This window comes from Hylobates moloch, unplaced genomic scaffold (assembly GCF_009828535.3).
Source record: "Hylobates moloch isolate HMO894 unplaced genomic scaffold, HMol_V3 SCAFFOLD_19, whole genome shotgun sequence".
NCBI lineage: Eukaryota > Metazoa > Chordata > Mammalia > Primates > Hylobatidae > Hylobates > Hylobates moloch.
In genome coordinates this window covers 1,841,379-1,856,267 of record NW_026652294.1, presented here as the reverse complement: position 1 = coordinate 1,856,267, position 14,889 = coordinate 1,841,379, and the positions used below count along the sequence as shown (strand labels likewise).

Sequence of the window (14,889 nt, the reverse complement as noted above, 5' to 3'; positions counted from 1 at the left end):
CCTGATGTTTGTGTTTTAAAGATCTGTTTTTGGAGAGCATATCCGATGATGGGGATTTGTAGGTAGGTAACTACTTTCCACGTAAGATTCAATGGGAGAGAGTTCCCAGGGGCCTTCGGGGTATCCATGCTGCTTGGGAGGTTGAGGGAGGGGGCATGAAATCAAAAAGAAAAAAGGAAATATGTATCAAATTGGATTTGGTCTTTTCCGGGTTTATTGGCATAATAGTAAGAACTGTCTCTCTGGGCTGTGAGAGTGCTGTGTTATTTGAAGGTGATCTTTCCCAGAACACCTGGCCTTTTCTTTTCTGCCTCTGCCAAACATCACAGCCTTTGGGTTGGATTAGTCAGCACCCCTTGGGATTGTGCAGAAGAAGTTTGGGGTCGCAACGAGTGTCACCTGTGGCGAACAGAATCTGAGGGACACAACTCTCTCACAGGCACTTACTTGAACCTGGAGACAAAGTTCTCCTGGTGTGTGCCCAGGGGTGCAGGAGAAATTGATGGTCGTCCTCTGAACTTGTAGGACTTTAAAAAGCACTCATGTTTCCATCCTCACTGTTGACTCCTGGCTTAAAGGAATCTCCCAGGGTGAGTGAGGAGGCGGGATCGGACCCTGGCAGTCTGACGGCAACACCTGTGTTCCTCTGCAATGGGCCATGGATGACATTACACACCTGTGTGAGAATCAGGAATTACACACCTTTGTGAGAATCTGCATCTGGAATTGAGATGGGCCTTGATGGAAAAGATGCATTTTACTACCCTATTGAAAGAAACCATTTATTTCTCACTCCAGCAGGATAAATGGTTTTCAGTATCTACTTAACTGCTCATTGACTCTTACTGTAGATGAGGAGGTGGCCAGCAGCCCCTGCCTTCCCCCAGTTGTAGGCCCAAGGTAACCAGCAATTGATTGGATATAATGGAAAAGTGGTGCATTCGGAGGTATCTGTATTAATGGGACCCACATGATATGGGTGAGAGCTATTAGGGTGAGAAAAAACCTGGGAGCACAATGAAATATTTAAATATTAAACAAAACATTATTGAAATCTCCATTGTACTTTAGTAGTTGAAGTTATTCTTGTGGTCATCACTGCCTTTCCCAAGCATAACAAGCTACTTAATATCACACAGACCCATGCCATGAGGAATGATGATCAGTTTGTAAAATGCTAATAAAACAATTGCCTATATAAGCCACAATGCTTCATCCATATATTTCAATTTCCATGTGTAAATATAGTTCAAATGTCAGAAATTTATTATTATCTAATAGAATATGCATGGTATATCAATGAGTGGTTATCATACTGTTTCTATTAACAATTATTTGTATGATGAATAAAGCAGACTCCCATTCTTGGATTTTTCTCAGTTTGCACACATTAGCATGACAGCCCCATGTCCACCTGACATGTGCCAGCAGGAGGCCAGGAACAGAGGCTTTTCTTATTAACTAAGATTTCTAAATGTATTACATACTCACGTTTAGAAACTCTAAATATCATAAAAGGTTAGCAAGGAAGTTTCCCTTCCACTCTGAACTTCCAAACACCAAGTCAACACTTTTGTTTGCATATCATCCCTACAATCTATGTGCAAATAGAAACATGCACCTGGAATGCATGCTGATGCGTGATCATGTTTACACAAAGTCCTCTGCCCCTCTGCATATATCACTGGGCAATGCACCTTAGTTATCATTCCACATTTCATATGTAAATCCATTGTATTGTTTCAGAGCTATAAAGTACTGCACCCTATGACTATTCTCAAAATTACTTAAGCACCCCGCTATGGGTATCCATTTGTTCTGTTTCCAGTCTTGCTCTTATAACCAATGCTGTAGTGAATAGCACTATGTTGAGTAGAAGTGGTGAATGTGGGCATCTTTGTCTTGTTCCGGTCCTCAGGGGGAATGCCTTCAACTTTCCCCCATTCAGAATAATGTTGGCTGTGGGTTTGTCACAGATGGCTTTTATTACCTTAAGGTATGTCCCTTCTATGCCAATTTTGCTGAAGGGTTTTAATCATAAAGAAGTGCTGGATTTTGTTAAATACTTTTTCTGTATCTATTCAGATTATCATATGATTCTTTGTTTTTAATTTTATTTATGTGATGTATCACGTTTATTGAATTGCATACATTAAACCATCCCTGCATCCCTGGTATGAAACCCACTTGATCATGGTGGATTATCTTTTTGATATGCTGTTGGATTGAGTTAGCTTGGATGTAGCATTTCTTATTATTCCATCTGTGGAATGTATTGGTTTAAGTAATGAAAATATGTTCTATCTTCACTGCTTAGCACTTTATGTTTCTTTAACAGCCTTTTCAACAGAGCAACATAAAAGCAGGAGCCCCACTAGTCTCCCCTTAACCTGGAATTTCCCCTTCTCCACAGCTCGTTCATTGGACAGGATAGACTGGGCACCCAGGCCTCAAGGTAAGGACACGCTCCGTCACCTAGAGGTGCAGTGCCTGGGAAGGCCAACCTTGAAGGGTTGCCTGCCAGCTTTATAGTGATAGAGGTGTTGGGAGGGACTGACCACCAATTTATAAGGCTGTGCTTTGTTGGTGACGTAAAGGATTGTTTCGCAGATTGTTGGGGAGGGACAATCCCAAGGCCTCCCCTGGCCCTGGTGCTGGCTCTGCACAAAGGCAATAAGAGAGGGTTGCTGATAAGGGCTGACCTGTTGCTGTGCTGGGGAGGAAGGTGCTGGGCTGAAATTCAGGAGGCTGAGGATGCAGCAGTCCCATGGGAGGTATGTGACCTTTGGCATACATTTTCTTCATTGATGATCGATGGAAATGAGAAATCATTGACTATTTTTTCTATCATCAGAATCTACTCTATACTGCTCGTGCTATTCTTGTCTTTGTGGGGAAGATGGAGGATCAATCAGTGTGTGCTGCACTGAGTGGAAAGAAGGAGAACAGCAACAAAAATTAAGGGAGGATGAGGGATGAGAGGGCCCTTCATCCAGGTGCTCGAAGAGCCCTCCTGAGGAGGAAAGTCCCTGGGGAAGGAGCAGTGAGGGCTGCGTGACTCCCACAGTGAAGTGTGTGGTATGTCTGAGGACACCCAGGCTGGTCCTTGAGGAGCCAGTGGCAGAGTGAGAAGCAGCAGGGCCAGGAGGGTGGCTGGAGGCGAAGCTCTGGGTCATTCTCCATGTGATGGAAACAGCCAGAGCCCAGTGGGCTTGGAGGTGCAGGATGTGGTGGCTGATGACAGAACAATGCAGAGAGAGGCATCATGTGTCAAATCCTTACTTTGTTCTGGTCATTGTGCTAAAACTTCCGATGGCTCATCCCATTTAGGGGCCGAAAGTTGCAGAGGTTTAGGAAGCTCGCCCACGATACTGGAGCCCCCATCTCCTGCCCTAGTGTTGTCCCCCTTCTCACCCAGCCACCACTTGTTTCAGGGGAACACACAGAAGTGGTAACCTCTTATGGACAGGCAAGGAAATTCTGCTGTTTTTGTTATTCACAGAAAAAACACTGGCTCGTGTGGGTTGGGAAGGTGAAATACCGGAAGTATTTCATCTGGTTATTTCTACCTATGTGAATCCTATAGTATTGAAATGCATAGGTTAGCATTTTTGGCCAATTTACTCAGCATTCTGGGTTAAAGGCTTTTATTTATTTGTTTATTTGTTTGTTTATTTATTTATTTTTGAGATGGAGTTTTGCTCTTGTTGCCCAAGCTGGAGTGCAACGGCACGATCTTGGTTCACTGCAACCTCCACCTCCCAGGTTCAAACTATTCTCCTGTCTCAGCCTCCCAAATAGCTGAGATTATAGGCACGTGCCACCACACCGGGCTAATTTTTTTGTATTTTTGGTAGAAATGAGATTTCATTGTGTTGGTCAGGCTGGTCTCGAACTCCTGACCTCAGGTGATCTGCCCTTCTCGGCCTCCCAAAGTGCTGGGATTACAGGCGTGAGCCACCACGCCCACCCTAAAGTCTTTTAAAATTCACTTGTATAAGCTGACTTAGTTTTCTTTAACCTTGTAGAAAAATACAAAAATGGCAATCTCTTTTATCACACAAATGTCTTTATAATGGAGTGATTTTTTTCTAATTGAGGTATTATGTACTTTTCGTTTACTAATTATTGTTTACATTTGAAGTGTTTGATGAATTAATATTTAATTGCATAGATGAAGATGACTAGTCATAGGCATTTTACTAACCAATACTCATTAAGCATAGCATGGATTCATGTGATGTCAGAGAGCTTTTTTATTTGGTAAAACGAAAAAACACAAGAATGAACGCGAGAACTGAAACAGTGGAGACACCTAGAATGACTTGTCTAAGATCTAAATCATTTTGTTGTCTTCCCAGTGTACTTGTTATCCTGATCATTGTCATCAGCATTGTTTGGGTCCTTTTGGCACAGATTTCTCAAAATGGGCAACTCCGTAACAGTTGGAAGCTTACGAATTCATATAATTTGTAAGAGGGCAATGTGGGAGTACCTATCTACTTTAAAATTCCAATAACCTGGGAATTTCATCCCATGTCTAGAGTCTTTTATGTAAAATATTTCCACAATTAGGAGAAATATGCGCATGGGGATTTTCTATGTAGTGGTGTTTTGATAGAATAGAAAATTGGGATAAACCAAATTTCCATCACGAAGGAAATAGTAATACACTGAATAATAATACGGCGAATATTATGCAGGCTTTAAACATCAAAAAAGAGCTCAACTTCTGACTTCCGATGATGGTGTTGAAGTAGGTCACTCCTGGTTTACACTTGATTTTCATGTGGGAACTCTGGAAGTCTGCCTTAGTGATTTTACATGTGGCTAAATTTAGCTAATGAAAAGCTATTAGAAGTATGGCAAAATGGAACTTTTAAAACAGTATCTTGTCAGCAACCAAGCGGACCTGTTTCGCGTAAAACCCACGCATTCATCTGCCTGCCTATCATTCTGTCTGCCCATCATTCTGTCTGTCCACACACGGGCATCATTCGTTAGTGGAACTGAGTGCCCACTGTCAAGCTGACAAGCCCATAACCTCCGTGTTCCTAGTCACACATTAATTCTTCCACAAGTCCCTTTTGATAGATTGTGACTAAGCTTAGCTACTATTTCCAATTGCTTCCCCAAACGTACTTCTCACTGTTCTCCCATCACATCCTTCAGCCCATCCATGAGGGGTTCCTTTGCTTTTCCCACCTTACACCAAACTCCCTATTTTTACTCCCACTTTTACCTCCAAGACAAAACAAACAAACAAAACTAGCATTTTATAACTTAGTTGTAATCTTTCTTCCTTCATGAAAATTTCTCCAACAGCCACTCCCACAGTCCTGTGTGTTCCGGATATTTTAAAATATTGGCTATAAGGCTGAGCACATCAGGATATGCTGTTTTGCTGTGTGCAGATGGAGGCAGTGGCTGGAGTGAATGAACGGCAACAATTGCTGGCAACCGGCAGAAGCTGAGAGACAGGGAACAGGCTCTCCTCCAGAGCCTCCAGGAGCCAGGCCTTTGGACACCTTGAATGTGGGCTTCTGGGAGACCATGCGTTTCTGTTATAAGCAACCCAGTCTCTGGCAGTTTTTACGGCTGCCACCGGATGCTCATCTACACCTGTCTGACAAGGTCAAGCTCCAAGGAAGGGATTCTCTACATATCTACATTGTTTGAAGATTTTACAATAATCATTTATTCTTGCATCGCTGATCATTGTTAGCCAATACAAATAAAATAATAAAGAAATGACCCACATTTTATGTTGGGAGTTTGATCTGCCATTTATCAAGTATGGAATCTTGAACAAGGGGTTAAACATCTGAATGTCTCCATCACTTCATCTGTAAAGTGGGGGTGCTCACACCCACCGGGCTCCCCTCCCAGGTTGGTGCCGGACTCTCCCTGGGCCCCTGTTCTCTCACCAGCCACATCCATTCTCCCCCTAGAGGTGCTAGTGACTGTGCATGGCTTTCCATTCCCACCACATTTGTCTCTAAGCCCAGCAGCAGATCAGTGTAAGCAGAACACAGCTGAGTGCTCCTCTCCTCCTCACCCCTTCAGGGGCTCCTCACCACCCACCGGATCAGGTGCAAACTTCCAAGCCTTGCTGGATCCCCTCCACATTCTGAGCTCCACCTGCCTTCCCATCGCTATCCTTCCCCACCCGCCTCCCTGGTAGAGAAAAGCTGAGTGTGTGATGCTGTCTGAATGCTAAGTACGGCCTTTTGCAGCCAGTCCACTGCATACGCTGCCCCTGTCGGGGACCTCCACCCTAACCGTTTCCAGCCCAGACGCTCCTCCTAGGGCCCCACAACAGAAGTGACTTCCCTTGCCTTTGAATTCCTACAGCACAAGCCCTACTGTCCCCCATTAAAACTGCAAAGTCCTTTTGTGGAAAATAACTTTATTCACGATTGTGTTTATCACACTATCTTACGGAAAAGAGATGATCAATAAATATTTGCTGAATAAATGAATAGCAGTTACAAAACACTTGATTTATATGGAATTAATGTCAGCTCTCAAAGTGAAAAATTACAAACAGCACTGATATTCAGCCAGTATACAAGTCTGGTCACAGCAGTTGTATAATACTGAAATACCCCCTGCCACTGGCCTTTGGCCCCCAGATGCCTCCCACTGCCACTGCTCTCCCCACTGGGAGCCCCTGAAGTTCCCACAGGCTCCTAACTAAAGGGCGAATGTCTTGCACAGCAGCGAGCACCCAGGACTGAGCAGCCACATGGCCGGGTCCGCTGGTGAAAGCATCCATTCTGACTGATCAGGACCTGAGGGGCCTCATTGTTAAATATTTTGATAATATCCCTAATTATAAATAAGGCTCAGTTACATAGTTTGAAAACAATGCTTCTCCTCATTGCAAAATCTCTTAGAAGACTCCGTAGATCCAGGAACGGAAATGGAAAATGATAGCGTGTCAATCTCTGAAGGTTTTGGGCATATCCATTAGCACTCCATCTTCATGTAAACCAGAAGATATGCGGTTTCTTGCCTAGAGAGAAGACACATCAGCACAGTGGCATGAAATCTTCATCAGAAAACAATGCTTCATTAATCCATGACAGGACAAGCGTCAGCCAACTTCAAGGCGGCTGGATTAAGCCTTCATCTATCCATCACCTCGGAGAGGAACAAAATAGGTGGCCTGGGAAGATAAGCACTACGTTTCTATTAGTTAAGATCTAAAGCGGAGGTTAACAAGCTATGGGCACACAAGCCAAATCCAGTCCTCTTGGGTTTTTTTAAATCTACTTTCAATTTTTATTTTAGATTCAGCGGGCACATGTGCAGGTTTGTCACGTGGATATGAGCATACTCCCCAACAGTTAGTCTTTCACCCCTCCCCTCCCTCCCCATCCAGCAGTTCCCAGTTGTTGCCATCTTTAAGTCAATGGGTCCCCATGTTTAGCTCCCATTTATAAGAAAGAATATGCATTATGTTTTGTTTGGTTGGGTTTTTTTTTTTTTTTTAATGGAGTCTTGCCCTGTAGCCCAGGCTAGAGTGCAGTGGCACAATCTTGGCTCACTGCAACCTCCGCCTCCCACGTTCAAACGATTCTCCCTCCTCAGCCTCCTGAGAAGCTGGGACTACAGGCGCTCGCCACCACGCCCAGCTAACTTTTTGTATTTTTAGTAGAGACAGGGTTTCACCATGTTAGCCAGATGATCTCAATCTCCTGACCTCATGATCTGCCTGCCTCAGTCTCCCAAAGTGCAGGGATTACAGGCGTGAGCCACCGTGCCCAGCCTTTTGTTTATTTTTTGATGAGACCGGTTCTTGCTCTGTCACCAGGCTGGAGCGCAGTGGCACAATAATAGCTCACCACAGCCTCGTGCTCCTGGGCTGAACTGACCCTCCTGCCTCAGTTTTAGCTTCCTGAGTAGCTAGGACTACGGGTGTGTACCACCATGCCTAGCTACAATAATTTTCAATTTTTTTGTAGAGATAGAGTCTTGCTTTGTTGCCCAGGCTGGTCTTGAACTCCTGGCTTAAAGGGATCCTCCTGCCTCGGCCTCCCAAAGTGCTGGGATTAAAGGTGTGAGATCACACCCAGTCTCCAAGCCCCTTTTTGCAAGTAAGTGTAACTGGACCCCAGCCATGCTCATCCACCCATGTACTGTCTACGGTTGCTTTTGCTCTATAGGGCAGAGTTAAGTGGTTGCAACAGACACTGTACAGACCACAGAGTCTGAAGTACTTTCTCTCCAGCCCTTTACAGAGAAAGTCTGCCAACCTCTAATCTCAATAACAGGGAAATCAATGACAACCTCAAAGTGACAAAGATTGGGTGTCTAAGATGGATGCTCAGAATAAACAAGAGAGTAGAAGGAGGATTTCAAACACAAGCTTCACCTAATCCGTTATTTTCCAAATGACCAGGCCTATCTCTGTAGCTGAAAATCACCTCAAATAGCATCTCTGATATACAGTCTCAAAGCTCAGCCAAGAAACTTACAAAGTGTCTCTGCTTTAACTTCATCCACCTTTTTTCTCTCCAGCTTCTCCTTGGTAGTTAATGATTATAAAAATATTTATTGGCTCACGCCTGTAATCCCAGCACTTTGGGAGGCTAAGGCAGCCAGATCACGAGGTCAGGAGATACAGACCATCCCTGGCTAACATGGTGAAACCCCGTCTCTACTAAAAATACAAAAAATTAGCCAGGAGTGGTGGTGGGCGCCTGTAGTCCTAGCTTCTCGGGAGGCTGAGGCAGGAGAATGGTGTGAACCCACGAGGTGGAGCTTGCAATGAGCTGAGATCCCGCTACTGCTCTCCAGCCTGGGCAACAGAGCAAGACTCCATCTCAAAAAAACAAACAAACAAACAAAAAAACAGTGTGATGGCCAGGCACGGTGCTCATGCCTATAATCCAAGCACTTTGGGAGGCTGAAATGGATGGATGGCTTGAGCCCAGTCGTTTGAGACAAGCCTGGCAACATAGCGAGACCTCATCTCTACAAACATTTTTTAAAAATATGCCAGGCATGGTGGTGCATGTTTGTAGTCCCCGCTATTCAGGAGGCTGAAGTGGGAGGATCACCTGTGCCCAGGAGTTCAAGGCTGCAGTGAGCTATGATCACACCACAGTGCTCCAGCCTGGGCAACAAAGCAAGACTCCATCTCTAAAAATAAAATTAAAAAAAAAAAAAAAGATCTTTGCTGTAAAAGAGGTATGCTCAAATGCAATAAAAGCATATAAGAAGGCCGGTTATGGTGGCTCATGCCTGTAATCCCAGCACTTTGGGAGGCTGAGGCAGGCAGATCATGAGGTCAAGAGATTGAGACCATCCTGGCCAACATGGTGAAACACCGTCTCTACTAAAAATACAAAAAACAATTAGCTGGGCCTGGTAGCACACACCTGTAGTCCCAGCTACTCAGGAGGCTGAGGCAGGAGAATCACTTGAACCTGGGAGGCGGAGGTTGCAGTGAGCCAAGACTGTGCCACTGCACTCCAGCCTGGCAACAGAGCAAGACTCTGTCAAAAAAAAAAAAAAAAAAGAAAACCATACAAGAAGCCCCTACGAATCTGGCTGAATCAGCAGAGGCTTCACAGGATAGGAAAAAGCCATGAGTATGAACACATGAGTGGGGAGTTGGCCTAGATGGTAAACGAGGAGAGGACAATACGGTCAGGAAGTGCACGTGCATAGCAGACGGGAGATGGAGGGCATGGCTGGTTGGCAGCTACCTGTTCTTTAATATTCCTGGAGTGTGACGTGTCAGGCAAGCATGGGGTGGTGGGGTGAGTGTTGGAGATGAGGCGGACAGTGAGCCATTAGCATGTTAGTAACAGGGGAATCCACGGGCGTTTCATGCAGCTCCAAGGACCCTATGTGAGCTCATCAGACTCCCACTACCCAAATCCGTTTCTTACCAGTGGTAGTTAGGATTTCCGTAGGTACACTGGATGTCTTCCCAGGACACCTGGAAGCCAGAAACAAATGGGGTCAAGCAGCCAGCTGACACAAGCACTCACAGAGGACAGGACGCTATAATGTGCCCCTCATCCTCCAGACAAGCCCACCCCTAGCAACTCCCAAGAGCCTGGAGCAACAGCAGCAGGATGTCTTGTGCAATGAAGTATTTTTAGCACCCTTGTCCCTGTGTTTAAACTTGGTCATGCTTATCCCAGAGGCCTTACATATTTCTAACTCTCCTTGCTCTTTAGACATTTCCCACAAAGCAGGAAGCTGCAGAGCATGAGCCTAGAGCACCAAAAACTTAGAAGTGGAGGGAAGTGAATTGAATCTTTACAGAGGTGCAAACCACATAGGGACTTCTGACCGAAAAAGGCTTGAACCCTCATCAAAGGCCCCACACCCAGACAGCAGGACCACAGTGTGTCTTGATCTCGGAGACCCATGCAGCCCTGAGCCCAGCATTTGCTAGACGTGGCCAATCCAGGGCAGGAGGCAATTGTGGACGATGTTTCTTACCAAGCAAATATTGGAGTCATTGAAGCAGAACCATTTTCTATCTGCAGCATTCCGGATGTAGACACAGTAATGACCGGAGTCTGCCATTCCCACATGGGCAATCACAGCAAAAAGCTCATACTGCCCTCCAGACTGTAAAGAGACATGCACGAGACAGTTCACCCACCACCACAAACACGACTGCCTCACACATTTATACCTGCCCACCCTAGGCCCGACTCTGGGACTTTAGAATATTAGAAAACAGTCCCGACCCACGGCCAGTGGGCACCCTCCAGGAGGGGCTTTCCTGAGTGTGGATCCTGAACTGCGAAGGCTCAGCAGCTCGGCAGGGCAGAGCACACAAGAGATGGAAGGCAGGAGGTCACGAGAGAGGCCCCCAAAGCCAAGGCAAGATTAGAACTTTCCCCTGGGAGGGGTGGGGATCATCAGAACACAGTTCTGCTTCTCCACAAGCCCAGGAATGACCCTATCCTGAGCCACCGTACCCAGCCAAAAAAGTCTTTTGTAGGGGGAGGGGAGACAGAGGGCAAGGGCGGCACACCCAAAGCTGAGTCACCCACAGTGGAGGCTGAAATTATCCCTATTTCCATTTGCAGACTTTGTGCAGAACTTTACAAAATGCAGGGCAATATCTGTATCTAAATATTTGTTTACAAGAAATAAAAGGGTTACAGGAACACGTTAAATGATACCGACCAGCCAGTGCTGGCATATTAAAAAAATATTCAACCAAATCAACTGCAAGGAAAAGAAAAGGAGCGGAAATCTAGAACTTAAGAAAAGAAAGAAACTTAACCAAATGCAAGTGTAGGCGTTGTTTGGATCTAGAGTCGAACAAACCACATAGATTATACAACAGTCAGGAAGTCTGAAGGTTGACCAGATATTTGATGCTATTAAGGAATTACGAGATGGAGATGACTATCTTTTGAGTGCTTATTCTTTAGGGATACATAATGAAGTGTTTATAAATGAAATAGTATGATGTCTGGGATTTGCTTCAAAAAAATCCAGTACAGGGTTGGGTGAAACAAGAGGGTGGGTTATAGGAAAAGCAAGACTGCCATGAGTTTTGGTAACTGTTACAGCTGAGGATTCACTGTCTAACTCTTCCTTCACTACACACTTTGGTATCTATTTGTAATGTTCCATAACAAAGTCTTTTTTGTTGTTGCTGCAAAGATGGAGTCCTGCTTTGTTGTCCAGCTGGGCTTCACTCCTCACTCCAGCAATCCTCTTGACCTCCCAAAGAGCTGGGATTACAGGCGTGACCCACTGCATCCAGCCAAAAAAAGTCTTTTTTAAGTGAAAAACAATTTTAAATATACTTCATCAGGCAGAATCTGCAGGTAGAAATAAAAAGAACTAGAAGGAAAGAAAAAGAGAATCCTATGAAATGTATACGGCCTAAGTAGGTAAAGAAATCATGATATAATAGGAGCTATTGTAACGTATTACCAGGCCTTAATTTTCTAAATGTCATGGTTCTAAAGCATAAATAGCCAAACAGACCAATAAAACAGAAGAGACACTCCAAAAATAGACCCGTACCTACAGGAATACAAAATTTGCTATGTAGCATTTCAAATCTATGGAAAAAAGATATTTGTGCCTTTTTTTTTTTTTAGTTTTTCTTGTTTTGTTTTTAGAGACAGGGTCTTGTGCTGTAGCCCAGGCTGGAGTACAATTATAGATCATAGCTCACTGCAGCCTCAAACTCCGGGGCTCAAGTGATCCTCCCACTCAGCCTCCCAAGTAGCTGGGACTAAAGGTCTGTGCTACCACACCCGGTTGATTTTTTTTTTTTGAGAGACGGGGTCTCATTATGTTGCCGAAGCTGGTCTCGAACTCCTGGGCTCAAGCAATCCTACGGCCTCAGCCCTTCGAGGTGTGGGATCACAGGCTCATGAGCCACATCACCTGGCCTTGTGTCTCTTTTTTTCTCAGAATCTCTCAATGGGTTATTATCTCAGGACAAGTGAATTAAACTTTACTCTGATTAAATGTGGTCCAGTCAACTGGCTACTTCATGATTATCCTCAAAGTGGGCACAGGCCATCTGAGGGAGAGAGTTTGGTTGGTACTAAGAACCCACAATGACATGTTTGCCTATGCATTTCTACCTATTCCACGTTATTTCCAAAGGAGCCTACTGAATTCCGGATTCCGTCCCTCAGTGCTGTGAGGCATGTGAACACAAATCCAATATTTAGAAAGAAGAAAGTCTTTTGAGGCTGGGGACAGTCTCTGAGGAACAGGTGGCTCCTAGCAGACTGGGGGTGAAGGAAGGGAAAACGGAAAGGACGTGGCATCTGGGGAGAGGCAGGATGGCAAGGAGGTCGGGATCATCCCACCTGCTCCTCGGCATCACAAGACTCTGGCTTCATTGGAAGGACCTGACTGAAATCCAAGCTCTGGGGGAAGTACAGGGAGTGGCAGATCTTTCTCGTCTGTGAATTCCTGATGGCGAATCGCATGAGGTGGATTGTCAGGGTCTGGGGCAAATGGGTCAGCTTCAAGACCTGAAAAAACAAAATTGCTCTGGAGATAAAGTCCACTTGGAATGAGAGAGTCAGAGAAATGTCAGGGCTAGCAACGCGTTCTTCCCAAAAGGAGGGGAGCAGGGTGACATCACGGAGTTCAAGGCTCCTGTTCACTGAATCTGCTGAGCTCCTCTGAGAATAATGCAAAACTTGGCTCTTCTACCACCATGTGGCCCCCCACAAGAGGCACAAGGGCACAGGGCTCTGCACAGGTACCAGGACCCAGGGAGCCACCGCGTCTGCTCCAGGGAGCTGGTCTCGCCCCAAGGTAAACGCCCTGCCAGCTGCTCTAAGGCCCCCTCCTGCAGTCCCTCTCAGCGATGCGACCATGAGAAGCCACATCCAGGGCTCTAGATACCAGAACCCCAGCGTCCCAGATACTAGCCAGACCCAGATTCCCTTTCTCACCCACCACGGGGTGTCCTCAGGGCCTCTGATGATTCTATCAGGAAATCCATGGGGGGCAACCCCAGACTAGTGAAGGACAGATGACCCCTGAACAGCACGGGTTTGTACTGTGTGGGTCCACTTATACACAAATTGTTGTAAATAAATACAGTCTGCCCTCCCCCATAGGTACGAGTTCCACATCTGCAACCAAATGCTCATCAAAAATACGGTATCCCAGATGCACAACCGCATAGATGAGGGACTGACCTTTCCTATATGTGGGTTCCACAGGGCCGACTGGGTGTGACTTGAGTGTGTGTGGATTTTGGTAAAAGCAGGGGTCCTGGAACAAATCCCCCATAGGCACCGAGGGACAGCTGAGTCTGATTTAGGGAATGAGTACCTGTTTCCCACGGGTCTTCTTCCCACAGTTCTCACAGAAGCACTTGCTTTTGCTTGATAACTCCCTGGGCTGGAAGAAGCAGTGCAGGGCGTCCTCCTGTCCCACCCAAGAGAACAGGGAAAAAGCAGCGCTGGTATTTCCCACCTAGAGTACTATATTCGTCTGTTCTCACACTGCTGTGAGACAATAGCTGAGACTGGGTAATTTATAAGAAAAGAAGTTTGATTGGCTCATGGTTTTGCAGGCTGACTGGAAGCATGCCAGCATCTGCTTCTGGGGAGCAGGAGCAGGCATCTTACCTGGGAAGAGCAGGTGCAAGAGACCAAGTGGGGAGCTGGAGTGCAGGGGCACGATCTCGGCTCACTGCAACCTCCGCCTCCCGGGTTCAAGCAATTCTCCCGCCTCAGCCTCCTAAGTAGCTGGGACTACAGGCTGCGCCACCACGCCCAGCTAATTTTTTATGTTTTTAGTAGAGACAGGGTTTCACTATGTTGGCCAGGCTGGTCTCAAACTCCTGACCTCAGGTGATCCACCCACCTCAGCCTCCCAAAGTGCTGGGATTATGGGTGTGAGTCACCACACCCAGCCTGGCTCCACACTTTTAAACAACCAGATCTCATGAGAACTTACTTGTCACAAAGACAGTACCACGGGGGATGGTGCCAAACCATTCATGAGAAACCCTCCCCCATGATCCAATCTCCTTCCACCAGGCTTTACCTGCAATACTGGGGATTACAATTGAACAGGAGATTTTTGGGCAGGGACACAGACCCAAACTGTATCAGGTACAGCCTCCCCACACTTCACAGCTGAGGGTTTCAGCTTTTCTTCTGGTTCTCCTCATATCCCCCTTAATGCCTGGCCTGGTGTGGTCCACTTGGCAGGATCTCAAAGGGCACCTACTGACTGGAGGAACAAAACAGGAAGGGGCTCCTATTAAGGGAGCAATATGAGGGAAGTGGAGGTAAGAGGGAAAAACATTTTTTGCAAAACAAAGGAGAAATTGGCCAGAGCCATGAAAATGAAATGAGTGACTTTTCAGAAGCCAGAGATTGTGATCAAAGAGGCAAGGGGGAATTG

General features: G+C 45.8%; 1 protein-coding gene and 1 long non-coding RNA gene across 2 annotated transcripts in view; one reads left to right on the top strand and one right to left on the bottom strand.

Annotated features, from left to right (window-relative positions):
• Nucleotides 1-426: 426 nt before the first annotated feature.
• LOC116459296 (uncharacterized) lies at nucleotides 427-6,396 on the top strand. The gene is made up of 3 exons (XR_009211159.1): nucleotides 427-2,455; nucleotides 2,611-2,774; nucleotides 5,415-6,396. It is a non-coding gene; the product is annotated as an uncharacterized LOC116459296 (long non-coding RNA).
• The window catches only part of USP18 (ubiquitin specific peptidase 18), a 27,404-nt gene continuing 18,907 nt past the window's right edge, over nucleotides 6,393-14,889 (bottom strand). Inside the window, exons 7-11 of the mRNA XM_032139680.2 lie at nucleotides 13,807-13,902; nucleotides 12,825-12,992; nucleotides 10,468-10,599; nucleotides 9,906-9,955; nucleotides 6,393-7,018 (exon numbers count right to left, since the gene is read on the bottom strand). Of these exons, the coding sequence (XP_031995571.1) occupies nucleotides 6,973-7,018; nucleotides 9,906-9,955; nucleotides 10,468-10,599; nucleotides 12,825-12,992; nucleotides 13,807-13,902 (492 nt within the window). The 3' untranslated portion in view covers nucleotides 6,393-6,972. The remainder of the gene's footprint in view (nucleotides 7,019-9,905; nucleotides 9,956-10,467; nucleotides 10,600-12,824; nucleotides 12,993-13,806; nucleotides 13,903-14,889) is intronic.